Source organism: Sinocyclocheilus rhinocerous, unplaced genomic scaffold (assembly GCF_001515625.1).
Source record: "Sinocyclocheilus rhinocerous isolate Xijiao unplaced genomic scaffold, SAMN03320098_v1.1 scaffold474, whole genome shotgun sequence".
NCBI classification, from domain to species: domain Eukaryota; kingdom Metazoa; phylum Chordata; class Actinopteri; order Cypriniformes; family Cyprinidae; genus Sinocyclocheilus; species Sinocyclocheilus rhinocerous.
This window is the reverse complement of record NW_015644625.1, coordinates 215,871-230,940: the sequence shown is the minus strand read 5'-3', so window position 1 is coordinate 230,940 and position 15,070 is coordinate 215,871. Positions and strand designations below refer to the sequence as shown.

At 36.5% G+C, this 15,070-nt stretch overlaps 2 protein-coding genes across 2 annotated transcripts; both read right to left on the bottom strand.

Moving 5' to 3' along the window:
• Positions 1 to 3,834: 3,834 nt before the first annotated feature.
• Positions 3,835 to 10,333, bottom strand: tgfb5 (transforming growth factor, beta 5). The gene is made up of 7 exons (XM_016576241.1): positions 9,677 to 10,333; positions 7,955 to 8,118; positions 7,641 to 7,773; positions 7,416 to 7,526; positions 6,358 to 6,535; positions 4,607 to 4,757; positions 3,835 to 4,120 (listed from the first exon to the last, which is right to left on the bottom strand). The coding sequence occupies exons 1-7, from the start codon at positions 10,023 to 10,025 to the stop codon at positions 3,962 to 3,964; spliced, it is 1,245 nt and encodes a 414-aa protein (XP_016431727.1). The 5' UTR covers positions 10,026 to 10,333; the 3' UTR covers positions 3,835 to 3,961.
• Positions 10,334 to 13,907: 3,574 nt separating this feature from the next.
• On the bottom strand, positions 13,908 to 14,999 carry LOC107758501 (multifunctional methyltransferase subunit TRM112-like protein). The gene is made up of 3 exons (XM_016576240.1): positions 14,829 to 14,999; positions 14,539 to 14,631; positions 13,908 to 14,240 (listed from the first exon to the last, which is right to left on the bottom strand). The coding sequence occupies exons 1-3, from the start codon at positions 14,934 to 14,936 to the stop codon at positions 14,142 to 14,144; spliced, it is 300 nt and encodes a 99-aa protein (XP_016431726.1). The 5' UTR covers positions 14,937 to 14,999; the 3' UTR covers positions 13,908 to 14,141.
• Between the last annotated feature and the right edge of the window lie 71 nt (positions 15,000 to 15,070).

Genomic DNA, 15,070 nt, shown 5'->3' with positions numbered 1-15,070 from the left:
AATCTCCACACATCCAACACTTCCCATCTCATCAGCTTCACTGCATGAACATGACATCAGATCATATATTCCATTACTGTTTTTCTGATTTGTTCGTTTCCATTTGTGTGGTTGGAGATTTTGCATTCTGAGTTGAAAGAATACAAAAACCTTGGCAATGAGGTGGTGTGCTGGTTTGTATCTAGAGGAACGTTCTAGAATGATTCGCATTACTGTATGTGACACCACAACATGGGGAAATGAAAGTTTATGCTTTTAAACAGCGAGTGAGACCATGAACTTTGTACTTCTGAAGGGTCAATATCGCTGTTCTTGATTAGCTAAAAACCACATTTATATAGACAGCGGCTAGAAAAGTCAAAACAAATGAAATTTCCACCATCAACAGTAATGAGTCGAAAACAAAATCTAACTATGAAGTTGTCTAAGATGACATCAAGTCATTTCTTAACCACTTAATTGGTGTTTCCATGCTACGGTTTACATTTAAAAACCTGATTCACTTTTGGCTGAAGCGCTCATCCACAAGATTAGCTTCTGGGCATTATGGGTCGAACATTTCAATAACACCAACCGCTGTTCATGTCGTGAGATGTCAAGAACCCAATAGTCTAACAAAATACACCCTAAATGACATAATGCTTTAATTCAAATCAGTTATAGCTTCTCTAAATGCTTTCTCTGTTCTTCTCTTTCTAGTGTTTTACTCATTGGCAAATGCAGAAATTGTTGGCACATTCAACAAACACGCTGCCCTTTAACTTTTCTAAAAGCATGAGATACACAAATCTAATATTTTGTGGTGAAAACCACAGCATATATTTGATAAACTGGTATATAACATAAAATGAATCTAGCATACGTTTGCATTAGTTGGCATCCTGGGCTGACATTAAAATAAAATAAACTTAAAACGTTTCAGGTCTTATTTTGTGGCATATATGTGGAAAGCTGTAGCTTTACATTAGCTTTATATATCATGCAGGTGTGAAGCAACATTTCGCCGTCCCCTCTGAACTCTATAAATATATAAACAAACTATAAATTAGTGCTTTTTCTATTCATGTAGGCATTCAGAAGCCATTTTGTAACTGCTGCAGTGGATGCTTATCTTTAGCATGTTTTTATAATTATTGGGGCATTGAAAGATTGCATAGAGAATTTGCTTGACATCCTCTCCATAAAAGCTTTTCTATGATTTTGGTCTTTTATACGACTACTCACACACTCTGCTATGGCCAAGAATCTTCCTTGTTTATAGACATGAACTGCCAGAATATCTGTCTGTGTCTCCATCTAGACTTTGCTTCAGACAAATACAAACAAAGGCTCAATCAGTAATGCCAAAGAGATCATTTGAAAAAATTATTATTAGTGATTAGACATTATAAATATTTATTACCATTTTAAAATCTGTCATTGTCCCGGGTTCTTGATGAAGGTAAGTGGCCATGGTGCCCCATAAATGTCACATCACATCTAGGATCCTGGCTTTTTTGGACAACATTTTGTGTTGCCGTTTGCATATTTATAAAGCAATATTCAATATTGGTGTCTTATTTTCCTAAACCGATCAGAATTTCATGCAGGATTATTATAGTTATCCTAAAAAAACAATACAAAAATCTCACTTCTGTAACATTCTTTGCAAGTATATATAAGAATTGACATTAACTGAAATAAAATAATATATACTTTTTTAAAAATGTATTTGCCAAAGCAACATTTTTCATTTACAGTAATTTAGCTTTAAATTGATGTACTAAAATAACAAAAACTAAAACAGAAATTAAATGAATAAAATCTATATAGACATACTCTATAAGAAACTATTACAAAAAATGACAAAAAAAACAACAACAAAATTACTAAAACCTTTAACTAAAATTAAAATGAAAAAGAAAATATAAAAGTAAAAACCGATTCAAAACATTACTAAAAACTGTAATAGTATCTCAGTGATACTAAAAAAAGAACTGCCCTTAGATGGTGAGACGATCATAATGGTTTTGGAGAACATGAAATATTTATGACTTCAAACAACTTGCTAGTTTTAAAAAATGTATGCATGCGCATTTACATCACAGGTATATTCATCTCAACCGAAAAAGCACAGTAATAATAACCCTTCTATTATGTAGAACTGTTTTTCTTACATTTACGCATTTTCCAGACATTTCGGTCCAAAGCGACTTAGATTGCATTCAGATTTGAGCTACAGGAATGCAATAAAATTGTAATGCAGTTAAAATTTTCCTAAAAATGTTGATCTACAGGATCAAGGATTCAACCAATGGCTGATAATTGAGATCACAGTCTGCTGTGTCTAGACTGCTATGCAGCTCTCACGACACTTGTGCACATTCACACCCCATTAAAACCATGTGTCCCAAAGCTGCTCTCACACCCAGCCTGCTCTTCCCAAACCACACGGCCCTCAGACGGCTGATCGTCCTCTTTCGTGCCCTGAGGTTTCGAATTTGCACTCCACCAATCAGCCTTTTGCGGAGGACGCTGAGTCAATGTTGCGTAAGTGACAATAAGTATTTCTGTCGGTTCATTTTAAGGACGGTTATGTAACAATAAGCTCTCCCTCTCTCCCTTTGCATCCCCCATTTCCTATCAAGTTATAAAAGTTGTTTTCACTGAGTAAGAGACAGAGGAATTTGCTTGTTTTAGCTCTGGCAGCCAAACACAGAAACCCTGTCATTCCCCGAAAGATCATTCTCACCGGCCACAGATAAACATTTAAGCGGTGTTTTTCACTCAAAAACAAACTTTTAACGCCATGCCAGCAGCTATAGGTTTTTAAAGGACACGTTGAGGCTTTATAGGCAGAACGAAAACAAACAGGCGATATGTAGGCCAAGTCAACATTCCTTCCGACTTCCCACAGATCAGACGAAATTATATCGCTCAGCATTATAGGGTGTGGATGGCACTGCCAGATTGTACAAATCAAAGCCATCACATGGTGCGTTTGAAACGCGTCCTACAGGCGATTACGATTCGGTGGGTCGGCCCGCTTTTCGCCCACTGTTCTTTCTGCCATGTCACCACAAACCCTGAACCCCAAGCGTTTAAATTTGGCGTTCCGTGAGTGGTCGGTGTCTGGAAATTGTTCACATCCTGTTTACGTCGGAGATTTGCTAACCTCGAACCGCATCTGGCTGTTGAGTCCACTAGTCAAATCTGCATTTTCAGCGAGTGCAGACCACACAGTTATCGTTTGAAGAAAAAAAGGAAACCTTGAGAGTAGGCCACTCGCTGGGCCGTATACTGAATAAATATAAGCCACAGCCAATAATCTACTTCGAGAAACTTCTATAAATGTAACGAAAATGAATAAAAAGGCCACAAAATATTATCTAATCAAAATTTATTGTATTTAGCAAATAAACACATATAAACATCACCAAAACTATTTACACTTGCAAAAATATAAACCGATCTACAGTAAACTTAATACAAAATCTAAAAAAGATGTACTGCTGGCGTGTATTTTGTGTGTCACTGTTGCGATACTGAAAATGCGAGGAGATATTAGTCAACAAGCTTATTTATTAGACTATTACCAATGCAGGAGACAGTTATCGCTCCTGTATTGAAGATGCTTGATGTATGATTATACGCTATTCCTCCTACCACAAGTTTGTAGGTATGTTTCACCCAAAAATAAAGATTCATTTCTTTCTTCTGTTGACCATAAAAGATGACATTTTGTGAAATGTCTCAGTGTCACAATGGAAGTCAATGGTTTGGTTCCCAACATTCTTCAGAATATTTGGTGTTTGTCAGAAGAAAGAAATGCATACAATTTTGGAACGACATGAGGGTGAGTAAATGAGGACAGTTTTGATTTTTGGGTGCAGTTTCCCTTTAAGATGCCGTTCATTGAGATGTTAGTTTGCTCTCCTCTGATCCACCTGTTTTCTGTTCTCCGTCTTCTCTCTCCACTGCATCAACGGCACTTGCAGGACCGGACCACCATGTTGGAGAGCTGTTCCACACGGGGGGTTCGGCCTAGGAAATAAACGATGGTGAGGGGCTCCAGGTCCTGAGGAACACAACACGGAGATGCTGATGCTTCTGGATTCATTTTATTATACAGCGGGATAATCTAAAAGGAAGACAGACAAGAGAAACACTTTAAGCAGACACAGAAAACAACATCTAAATGCAACATTTTAGAGTGAACTCTAGAACACTGCACATACAAGCATACAAATGTCAATGCCTTTCAGTTTTAATGACAAAGAGAAGCATCGAGAAGAATCGTACATGTGAAAATGCACTGAGAATTGTAATCTAGTTTAGAGAAAGAAATAAAGAAAGGAATCATGTCTTTGTTGCAGTTTTTCTGACGATTATGGTATAATATAAGACTTGTTCACCTTACAAATGACTGTTGACTGCAAAAATGCTACAAAACGCATATCAGATTATGTGAGAAAGTGTGATGTGCTGAAGCAAAACAGACACTATTTTTGTAACCAGCAACCAGCACTGGATTTCATTCAGCAAACATGATGCAGGGCGGTGTAATTGTTTTTAGCTGGCAGTCCTGATCCAACCTTCAAACATACTCAGTCTGATCAATATTTACCATGTTGTAGTGGTTGTCTGCGCTCCATAGGTAAGGACAGTTCCCCGCACAGAAATTAGCTTTGTATCCTTTTGGCTCGTGGATCCACTTCCAGTTCAAGTCCCGACGAAAATCGATATACAGAGACCTCAGACAGCAGCCCTGATCAGTCCTGGAGGAGGGAAAATTATTGGTTTCAATGCATCATGCTGTGTTTAAAAAATAGTTTACCTAAAAATGAGTGTTTTTATAAGACCAACAGACTGAAATTTAATTGTACTATGTGCTTTTGTCATTTTAATTTTTTAAGTATAACTACATAGTTTTATTTTTTATTTCAGTTTTAGTTTTTCATTTTATTTCCAGTTATTTCCAATTTTAGTGCTTCAACTAAACGAAACTAACTGAAATATGTTTACGTTTTGGATCTAATATTTATATTTTATTTTATTTCACTTTGATTTCAATTAACAATTAGTTTTAGTTAACAATAACAACTCTATATTCTTAATTCTAGAATTCTATATACTTAAAAAAATTAATACATAATTCACCGTTTGTGCTCCATGGAAGAAATAATGTCAGTTTGGAACAACACTGTAAATTATATGAACAAATGATGGATGGTGGACTAACCCTTAAATAATTGCTGTCCAGTTTTGACTCCAGCAACAAATTCAGATTTGATTTAAATGTGACCATTTCTATGTTGCTTAGCAGAGAGGAAACCACTCCACAGAACAAATACAATTTAAAAGAGCATTTACTCCCAGGACAGACAAGATGCAGACTGCATATCAGACGTGACACTCCCTGGGCGAGTCGCTGCAAGCGTTCTGTGGGTGTGTGATGCAATATAATCTAGACTACTATTTTACAAGCACACGCATTGGGATCAATCTCATCCAGCTCTGAGTGTCTCTGTTGGTTCCTGATTGGTTTTCATGCAGTGTTTTTGCATGAAATCGGATGAGAGCTGAATAATGGCACTACCAGTGTTGGGGAAAGTTACTTATAAAAGTAATGCATTACAATATTGCGTGTTTTTTGTGAGTGGGATGAATTAATGCACATTCACATTTAGTCTAGAACTACAGTAACATCATGTTCACACAGCGCACACAACTCCTCTGCACTTCCGATTTCTCCCAATATGGGGACAAGAGACTTGTCAGTCAATAAATGGGAAAACAAAGTAACTGGCGTAAATTAAAAAAGAAAAAAGTAATCTGATTACGTAACTCGCGTTACTTGTAATGCGTTACCCCCAACACTGGACACTACTGTATTCCATAGAGCTTCTTATAGTTGAATTGGACTTGTTTTATAATTGATGAACTTTACGCAGTAATTGAACTGAACTGAATCAACACTGAACTGACTTGAGCTGCATAATGACACTATTGTCTTATTAGAGCTGCTTTACAGCAGAATTTGGATTTGTCTCATATTTGATGAAATTTGCATAATTGATTCTGTTATTTTTCTGCTTAACGTATTAACAGTATTGTATAAAGTGCTATATAAATAAAGGTAACTTGACAAAATACTTTATATTATGCATAATACTGAAATCCATCAGAGCCATTTATATTAGCTTTTTGCATCTGTTTTTATACTAGCATTCATTTTGTCACAATCTAGCTTTTCAAATGTGTGTTGGCAGGAACATACAGTTAAGATTATACAAAAATATCTGATTCTCAGTAAAAAAATCTAGTATTCCAGGGACATGCTACACACACACACTCCAGCACTCTTTCTCTCTGTACCGTGAGCATATGGATGTGTCTGCTGCTGATCTCTTCTTGCGGTTTTTCTTGGTGGGATTGTCCAGACGGTCGGTGGGCAGCAGGGTGAGTATCAAATGGGGAGTTTTTGTGCTGAATTCAATCTGTCCTTTAGTCATGCCTGGTCTTCTGTTCTGCTTTATAAGGTCGTCATCAATGCCTGGGAAAGAATCGATCCAAAATATCAATGACAACAAATGATGCGATGAGTTTCCTATGACATTAACAATGTTCCACTAACATTTGACAACTAGGAAAGTGCACTTTTTGTCTTCATTCGGAACAGTATTTTTACTGTTTTAAACTTTCTTTAGGATGTCTGGTGAAGGCATTGAAGTTGGCCAAAACGTCACTGTTTTAAAAGTATTAAAGTTAACTCTATGTTTGCAGTGTTGTGTTGCCATGAAAATATTTCAATATTTTGCTTGAAAATGTGCTTGTGCTTATTTGATATTTTGATATCTTGTTTGATATTTTATTATCTAATGCAATGATATTCATACTTTTTAAAGTGTAAATTAAGCATCCAAATACTTTTGAGGGGCACTATACACGTAAAAAAAAAAACTTTGTGTGTGTGTGTATATATATCGTATTTTTTTATATATATCGTATTTTTAAAATTATTTAATTAATTAAGTATTTATTTTTACTATTCTCTGACATGTTAGGATGCTTTGTTGTTGTTTGAGTTGAATGTTTGTAGCCATTCTCACTTGTTAACCAGCTGTTCTGGTTAACACTTTATTTTAAGGTGTCCTTGTTACAGTGTAATTATACATTTATACATAATTATAATAGTAAGTACATGTAACCTGTGTAACAAGGACACCTTAAAATAAAGTGTTACCTGTTTTTGCATTAATTGTAAGTACTAAACTGTTACACACACAATGGATTTGGATACTGAGAAAGGCTGTTAAAAGTCAAAACATTGACTTTTTAACGATTTAGCCCATATTTATTAAAAGGTTTTTAATTTTCTACCACTTGATTGCCTTTCTTGTTTTCATTCAAATGTAGATTGATGAGAAAATGACCTGCAAATCTGGCTTCCAACTCTTCACTCTTGTTAGGGACGATATTGTTTGTGGAAGGGACGAATGTACAGCAGGGACAGTGAACGCTGATCTTGAGTCCGAGATTCCTCTCTAAAAGAGAGAAAGATTATTTTTCTTAGAGAAGGAAATACTTCTCATTTGACTTGCTCTTCTGCTTCATCGAGCAGTAAATATATGTTCAAACCTCCAGATGAACTCACTGACCTCTGAACGCCATCCACTCCTTCACAGTCTCAGTGACGTCGACAGAAAGCCACGCCCCCTTGGCTCGAGGCTCAACTGTTCTGGAGTCGATGTACCTCTGAGACGGTGCTGTCACGTCGTCAGATTTGAGAATCTGTGGGTGTGAAGGGAAAAAACCACAAGCTTATTTGTCTTACCCATTCATTCATCTGCTGGTCTATTTCTTGCACTGTACAGCATGAAAAAATATGTGAGGAATCAAACCCGCCACTCGCTGCTCATCTTTGGAACGACCCAAGCCTTTTGTCTGGAAAAACCACATGCGATTCTCTCACCTGGTATATTTCCACACGCTGCTCTGTGGTGCGCGCCTGTGGGTTTGGCGCTCTGAAGATGCGAAATTCTGCTTTGACCAAAGTACTGGAATTTCGCTCCACGTTGGTGACGTCGAAGCCCACTATCTTGAAGTACGGGCTCTGAGAAACCGGGTTGATTGAGTCTGTAGAACAAAAGCAGGATTCACTTTGGCCTTATTTACACTTTGTGGTCTGTGCGTGGTTTTCAGAGGGTCAACCTCAAGGAAATAAAACTTGCCTTGGTGCCAAAGCAGCAGATGTAATGACTAACCCCTTTCAGCTTCTCAGAGGCCTCACTGAACTCAAGCTGCCTTATTATTAGCAACAAAATTGTATATTATAGGTACACTATATATAATAGTTGTTAGGTCAAATATATGCCTCAGGGATATTTTCAACACTGTACATTTTTCAAATCTGATACCTTTATTGTATATAAACTATGTATATAAGGGAATGTCACAGAAGCATGTCATATTTCACCCAAAAATCAAAAGAAAACCAATAATTATTTTTGCATGAGGCAGACTTTTTTTTAGGACAACAACAACGGCTTTTTATTGTGACATTTTTGTAATGGAAAATTAAGCACATTTGACTTACTACTGACACTGTACTTTTTTAGTAATTGCCATTATTTTCAAAGGTTTATTAGTTTGGCAATACGTGATTTATGCAGATTAGAAAAATTGCATTATAGTTGTATTTTATACCATAATACAAAACAATAAATAATAGAGACAGACCAGTGATCTGTTTGATATTATACTGATATTCATACATTACAACTTACACTCTTCTTTTTTAGGGCACATATTTCTCTAAAGAAAAGCACCAAAAAGGGTATTCAACAAACAAATAAATAAATAAAATAACTAAATGTATTAAAAACAAAGACGAAAATAAGTTTGTGACAATTTAGATTGCAAAACTATTTTTCTGAAATACAATGGTATTACAATTGCCCATACATTATATTTTTGTTGTGGTTATCTAATAATCATGCTGTTATTATCGTGTTAAAAAGCAGAAATTAAAATATTGCATATTGGTTATCGTTCATAAAAAGCCAATATTGGTCTAATAAATACTACTATGAATAGAATTTAATGATACAATATGCAATATGAATCATTTTATTGTGTTAAAAAGCAGAAATAAACAAAAACTGAAAATATTGCATATCGGTTATCGGGCATAAAAATAATGTGCATCATCGGTCATAAAAAGACAATATTGGTCTAATAAATCCTACTATAATGAGAATATAATAATACAATAGGCAATATTAATCATCATGTTATTATTGTGTTAGAAAGCAGAAATAAACCAAAACTGAAAATATTGCATATCAGCTATCAGCCATAAAAAATAATGTGCATCATATTGGTCATATGTCGGTTGACATTTATTTATTTATTCATTAAGCAAAATAAAATTCCTAATATTTCGTGGGTGAAATACAACCCAGCCATGTTTTTTAAAAGTTCCATGAGATTGCTTTAACATTGTCAGATATTTTTAAACAAACAATCTAATCATCATCTTCTTTCATTTTTTTTTTCCTCACACGCACAACCAATTTTAATATGGGCAAGCTATATTTTGCACTAGAATTAGGTTTAATTAGCCTACACATCCAGAATCACAGTGCATTCTTTGAATGGGCAACCATATCAGCTAAAACTCCATATCACTCACTCGTATCTGTGCGCAGTGGCATCATATTGATCCGCTGCACCTCTTTGGCGTAATAGTCCTCCTCGCTGCTCTCCCGCTCGCACGCGGATTCGGCCTGGCGCGCGCGCTCCTTCAGCAGCTCCTTCGTGCTGTTGTAAAGTAACATCACCTCCACCGGTACCAACTCCGGTGGCGGGCTGGCTTCGGGATCCGGAGGACTCCGGATGCGCAGCTTGCTCAAAATCTGTCCGCGCACCGCCTCGATCCTTTTAGATTTGTGGTCGTCCAAGTTGTAGGATTGGCACGTGGAGAATCCCTCCGCAGACACAGACAGTTTGAGAACGAGCAAAGTTAGATTGATGAACCACATGGTTGATTGACAGATGAGAGGCTCGGCTGCGCTCCTCTATAACGCCCGGTCCGCTGGATGTCGTCGGGGAGGGCGCGCACTGAGCGCGTCTCTTGCAATGGGACAAACCCAAAGTGCGTAGGCTGCGCTGCTGGCGCTCTGTGTTCACCAGGTGAATGAGCCGCTCTGCTGTCAGATACAAGCTTATACCTCCTCATACACTGCCTGACATGTCATTTATGTACTATTGTAGTCTATTTAGGGTTAAAAAAGAAAAAAAAAACAGTCAAGAAAGAAGAGGACATTAGTTGAGCTCGATGTGTGAATTCCAAGTACTGATATCCAAGAGATCCGTTTTTTCCTAAAGGTAATTTTCGAGGCGCAAACGTACGTCTTACGTATTTTGGCGTCCCTAACGGTTAGCAAAACGAACCGTCTTAAATACTTTAAAAAGTGTATTTGTAATCTTTTAGTAAAATAAATATACAATAAAGTGAGAAACAAGTAGCCTACCTAGTTTTATGTTTTGTCGCTAAACCAAAGCGGAGAACGGTCGCACAGCGTACCGTTGCTATAGTAACCACCTCGGGCTACGAATTTTTCTGTTTGTGAGCGTGTTTTTCGACGTTATAGCTAGGCGTTGGGATCACTTAAATGTTTGTAATGTTGTTGTTTTTTGGAAAATTATGTAATATGTTGAACTTGAAACAGTTTAGTAAAAGCACTTTCTAAGACCCCCAACCGTTCGTTTGGACTTTTTTTTATGGTTCAAACCCTCGCCAAAAACCCTCCGTAATTCACACCCTGCCTGAGCTACTCAAGGTAAAACAAATGTTAAATATTGGCCAGATTTCTTTGCATGTTGTGATGACAAGCATAATACAAGGGTCCATTATTACAGATAATAATAGTATGAATCCGTATGGAATCTATAAACACAGCCTTTCCATCATGCTTCCCCGGGTTTTAAGTATTTACCGGTAAGGTAATAAACGGAAAAGTTCCTCATGCTCGTCTGGTATCCAATGATTCAGAGAGAAACTCCAAGTGCTGCTTTGAATTCTTGTGGTTTGTCTTGGAGCTTTAGTGAGGACCGCTAGTACGTTCTTTTAAAGTGACTCTCCAGCTCCTTTCCCATGATAGCTATAAGAGATCAGGTCAGATTTTATTCTCTTTTCTTACAGCCTCGAGTCCAGATGCAGACCTGCCATCCAAATGTTCAATCAAGCCCTTGAAGTTGCTTTAGGGAAATAAAATTATCCCATGACAAAGACTGACTGTCTCATAGAGTTGAACTGGATTCAATATAAACAAAATGAAAAAATTCTAGTCTAGGTTTGGCCTACCAGAATACATCTTTTGCGAAGAGTAATCCATTTAAAAGGAGAGAGGGGGGAAAAAAACGACAAGACCATCAACAAAAACGTCAAACGTCAAAGAAAGTCTTTGAAGGTGTGAATTTAACTACTCTACAATAATTAAAAACACAAACCTCTTTGGCTTTCAGAGCTACCAAAAACATCTCTTCAACAAAACAAGTCCCTAAAGTTTTCTGAAGTTTGAAAGGAAGAAAAAAAAAGCATACAGCAGCTGTGTGTGGGAGAAAGGGAGGGAGAGAGAGAGGGAGAGAGAGAGAGGGAGAAGGAAGGACAAGAGAAGCATAGAAAACTACAAGGACTAAATAGGATGTCTACAATGATAAAAAGGAGAAATCTTCTCCTTCTGTCAAGTTCTTATAAAGATTATTTAATGATTCAAGTCAAGGGCTCTACACATGAAAAGTTTTAATATTTTGCACACTGAATACAATTAAGGTATGCACATCTTTATCATCTTTCAACTTTATCATCAATTTAATATTTTCATAAATATCATGAATTTCCATTTCAGTGCATGTAGGTTATGCCAAACTGACTTTGATTTGGTCGGCAAAAATGTTAGTCAGCCTTTTAATCAGATCATAAAAAGTCACCAGAACAAAGCTGCAGAAGTCTATTAGCAGTTTTCCTGTTAAATATTATGTTAGTATTTCTCACAGACTTTTCCAGATGGCATCATTGCATAACAATGGTGACACTTTTTTGGAATCTTTCCTTGGCAACCGTGTTTCCAAGCAGCAGCCTGATATTTAACAAAAATCTTTACAAACAGTCACATATCCACCACAGCAGGCTGAAGTTACTGACTGACTGTTTCTTAATTTGTTTACCTTGGAAATAAGACAATGTGCTTTTCTAATCCAATATTTCCCTCATGCATTTAACAGACCTGTTTAAAAAAAAGACCCACTGGACACATTTAAAATAGATTTACTGGATATTAATTTCACCTTCCATTTTGTTTCCTGGAGAGAAATGATAGATATCCAAGGCCTCAATCTAGCTTTCCCATCCTTTCATGTTGTACACCCTTCCTTACTTTACTTCCACTCCCTATCTTTCTTCTCATTGTTAATTACAGTTCACCATCTACACGATCGTTAATCTTTCAAAAACAGCTTTATAGCTGCTCTCTCCACCTCTCCATTATGACATTATTATAGTTTGGCCAAGAAGGCTGTAATTTAACTTCAAGAGAAGGCAGAAGGTATACGACACACCAAAAGCCTTGAAGAAATGAGATATTAGGAACCAAAAAGAGACACCAAAGGGCTGGAATTTTTCAAGGGCTGAAACCATTCCCAAAGAACGGCTATTTTCTTGTTTAAACATGAATTCAGCGTTTGATCTCGGGTTCTGAATCGGAGAAAACGTGGAATAATCTGACGTGGATGCGGAGCCTCGAGCGCCATCAGGCGGCCGCGGGCGGATGAAAGGCCGCAGGGCCGCTCTGGTGGTTCGTTGCGGTATTGCAATATAAGATTTAAATATAGAGAGCTTGAAAACAGTTTATCCCGTTTTTTTCTTTTAACCTCCCTCAAACTAAATATAGCTGCTGCCTTGCCACGTCATCTTGCTCCCAGAGGTTTCTGTGTGATATGAATAAGTCCTTGGCAGAGTTTGTTCCAAGACGCTACTACAGTTGACCTAGATAATCTCAGACAAGCGCACTGACTACAGGAAGACAATGCTTACACTGACAAATATAATGAGACTACAGCAGCTTTATGACCTTAAGTACTGGGTTATTATTGTAAATAACTATTAAAAACCTTACTGTTAATTAAATATAGCTGAAATAAAATAAACTATAAATATTAGATGAAAAACTGACTAAATGTAAAACTGAAATGTTAACTTGACAACTGAAATAAGTTAAGTACGTTAAGTTAGTTAAAGAACTAAAATTTCTCGAAATAAAAACTGAACTAAAATAAAATTAATGAACCTAAATAGTAATAAAAAAAACAATAAAAGGTGTGTATATATATATACAGTATATACACACACACATATATATATATATATATATTAGTGCTGTCAAGCGATTAATCGCATCCAAAATAAATGTTTGTTTACATAATATGAGTGTGTACTGTGTATATATATATTTGACAGCACTAATATATATATATATATATATATATATATATGTATGTGTGTGTGTGTGTGTGCAGTTAATCTTTAACCTAGTGGTTAACCTCTTTACATCCACAAAAACATGACACCTGTTAAAATATGAATAAAAAACACATTATTTAGGCCTAAAATCTCAATTTAGGGACATATCAGATAACACAGATAATATAACAGAAGAGACATAAACAACTGAAATAAATGAATAAATAATACACATGCACACACACATATTATTATTATGTATTATTATTATTATTAAAAAAAAAAAAGTAATTGTTGTCATTATTATTTGCAGGCCGCACCAACAAGTAACCGAAGGCGATTTGTACAGAAAAAAGAATCTACTAAAGCCCAACTTAATCAATACAAATTTATTTCATATTTTACAAAGCACAATATACAATGACAGAAACAACAAAAAAGTAAATTCTCATAGCAACCAAATGCAAAGCAACCACATGTTTGGAGACAGTAGTTGAACATGACTGTATAAATCAGCATAACTTTTGAATTATGGTCTTACGTTTCTCTCCATTATCCTTTGAATAAAACACCACCCCAAAAATGTGGGTCTGATATTCAATATAATTTTCTTCTGGGACACGTGTAGCAGCTTGATCTACTCGTCTTCATTGAGTAACATGTTGGGAACACCTTTGGAGATTGGGAACTCTCTGCCAGATTCAGGACACTGTAAACATCCCTCTATAACCTCAACCTATGAGGAAAGAGAACACCGCTATTAGAACTAACTAAAGTTCAAATTTGACATCTTACTTGCTTCTGACCAATGTAATCAATCTTTTTCTCTCTTTTGGAAAGTCACAGAAACGCTATACTGGATTTATTTTTTTTGCTTTTGGGGCAAATGGGAACTCAAAAAAGGTATTTCTTATAGACTTCTGCTTCTGAGAACCCCGAACATGTGAAAAGGGTCCATAGGAAATGACTAAACTATTAAAAAAAAAAAAAAAAAAACATTAAATACTCTCTATAAGTCATCTGATTTGTCTCACCTCCAGAAGAATTCTGTGAACTTTACGCAGGAACTCCTCATCATTTTCATAGTCTGGTATGAGAGTGCTGGGCAGGTCTTGAGACTGTCCAAGCTGTTAAAAACAATTCATGAGTATCCCTCAATCCACCAGTTTAATGCAATGGGAGACATGTTAATATCAGCCGATACTGATGTATCATGCACAGACAAAAACCTCCTTTTTAAACAGTACTTACTGGAAAGCTGTACAAATTCACCCTCCTTATGAAATATCATTGAAATGACATGAAACACATTATCTTCACTCACCCATCCTGCTGCCTGGATCAATGCACTCCACTCCAGCTTAGGGATCATTCGGGTCACAAACTGAGCATTGAACTCCAGCTCATTCACTTTCACTTCTGTTGCCTTCATTCATGAGCCAAGACAGAACAAGAGTCAGATTTGTCATTCAAAAGCATAGTGTGTGTCTATATCAGGGCTGCCCAAACTCGGTCCTGGAGGGCCGGTGTCCTGCAGAGTTTAGCTCCAACTTGCCTCAACACACC

Coding starts and splice junctions, on each gene's coding strand:
- tgfb5 (XM_016576241.1), bottom strand. CDS start 10,025: ATGTGGTTCATCAATCTAACTTTGCTCGTTCTCAAACTGTCTGTGTCT. Junction 7,774..7,954: donor AGCGTGTGGAAATATACCAG/GTGAGAGAATCG, acceptor TCACACCCACAG/ATTCTCAAATCTGACGACGT. Junction 7,527..7,640: donor GGAGTGGATGGCGTTCAGAG/GTCAGTGAGTTC, acceptor TCTCTCTTTTAG/AGAGGAATCTCGGACTCAAG.
- LOC107758501 (XM_016576240.1), bottom strand. CDS start 14,936: ATGAAGGCAACAGAAGTGAAAGTGAATGAGCTGGAGTTCAATGCTCAG. Junction 14,632..14,828: donor TGATCCAGGCAGCAGGATGG/GTGAGTGAAGAT, acceptor TGTTTTTAACAG/CTTGGACAGTCTCAAGACCT. Junction 14,241..14,538: donor TTCACAGAATTCTTCTGGAG/GTGAGACAAATC, acceptor CTTTCCTCATAG/GTTGAGGTTATAGAGGGATG.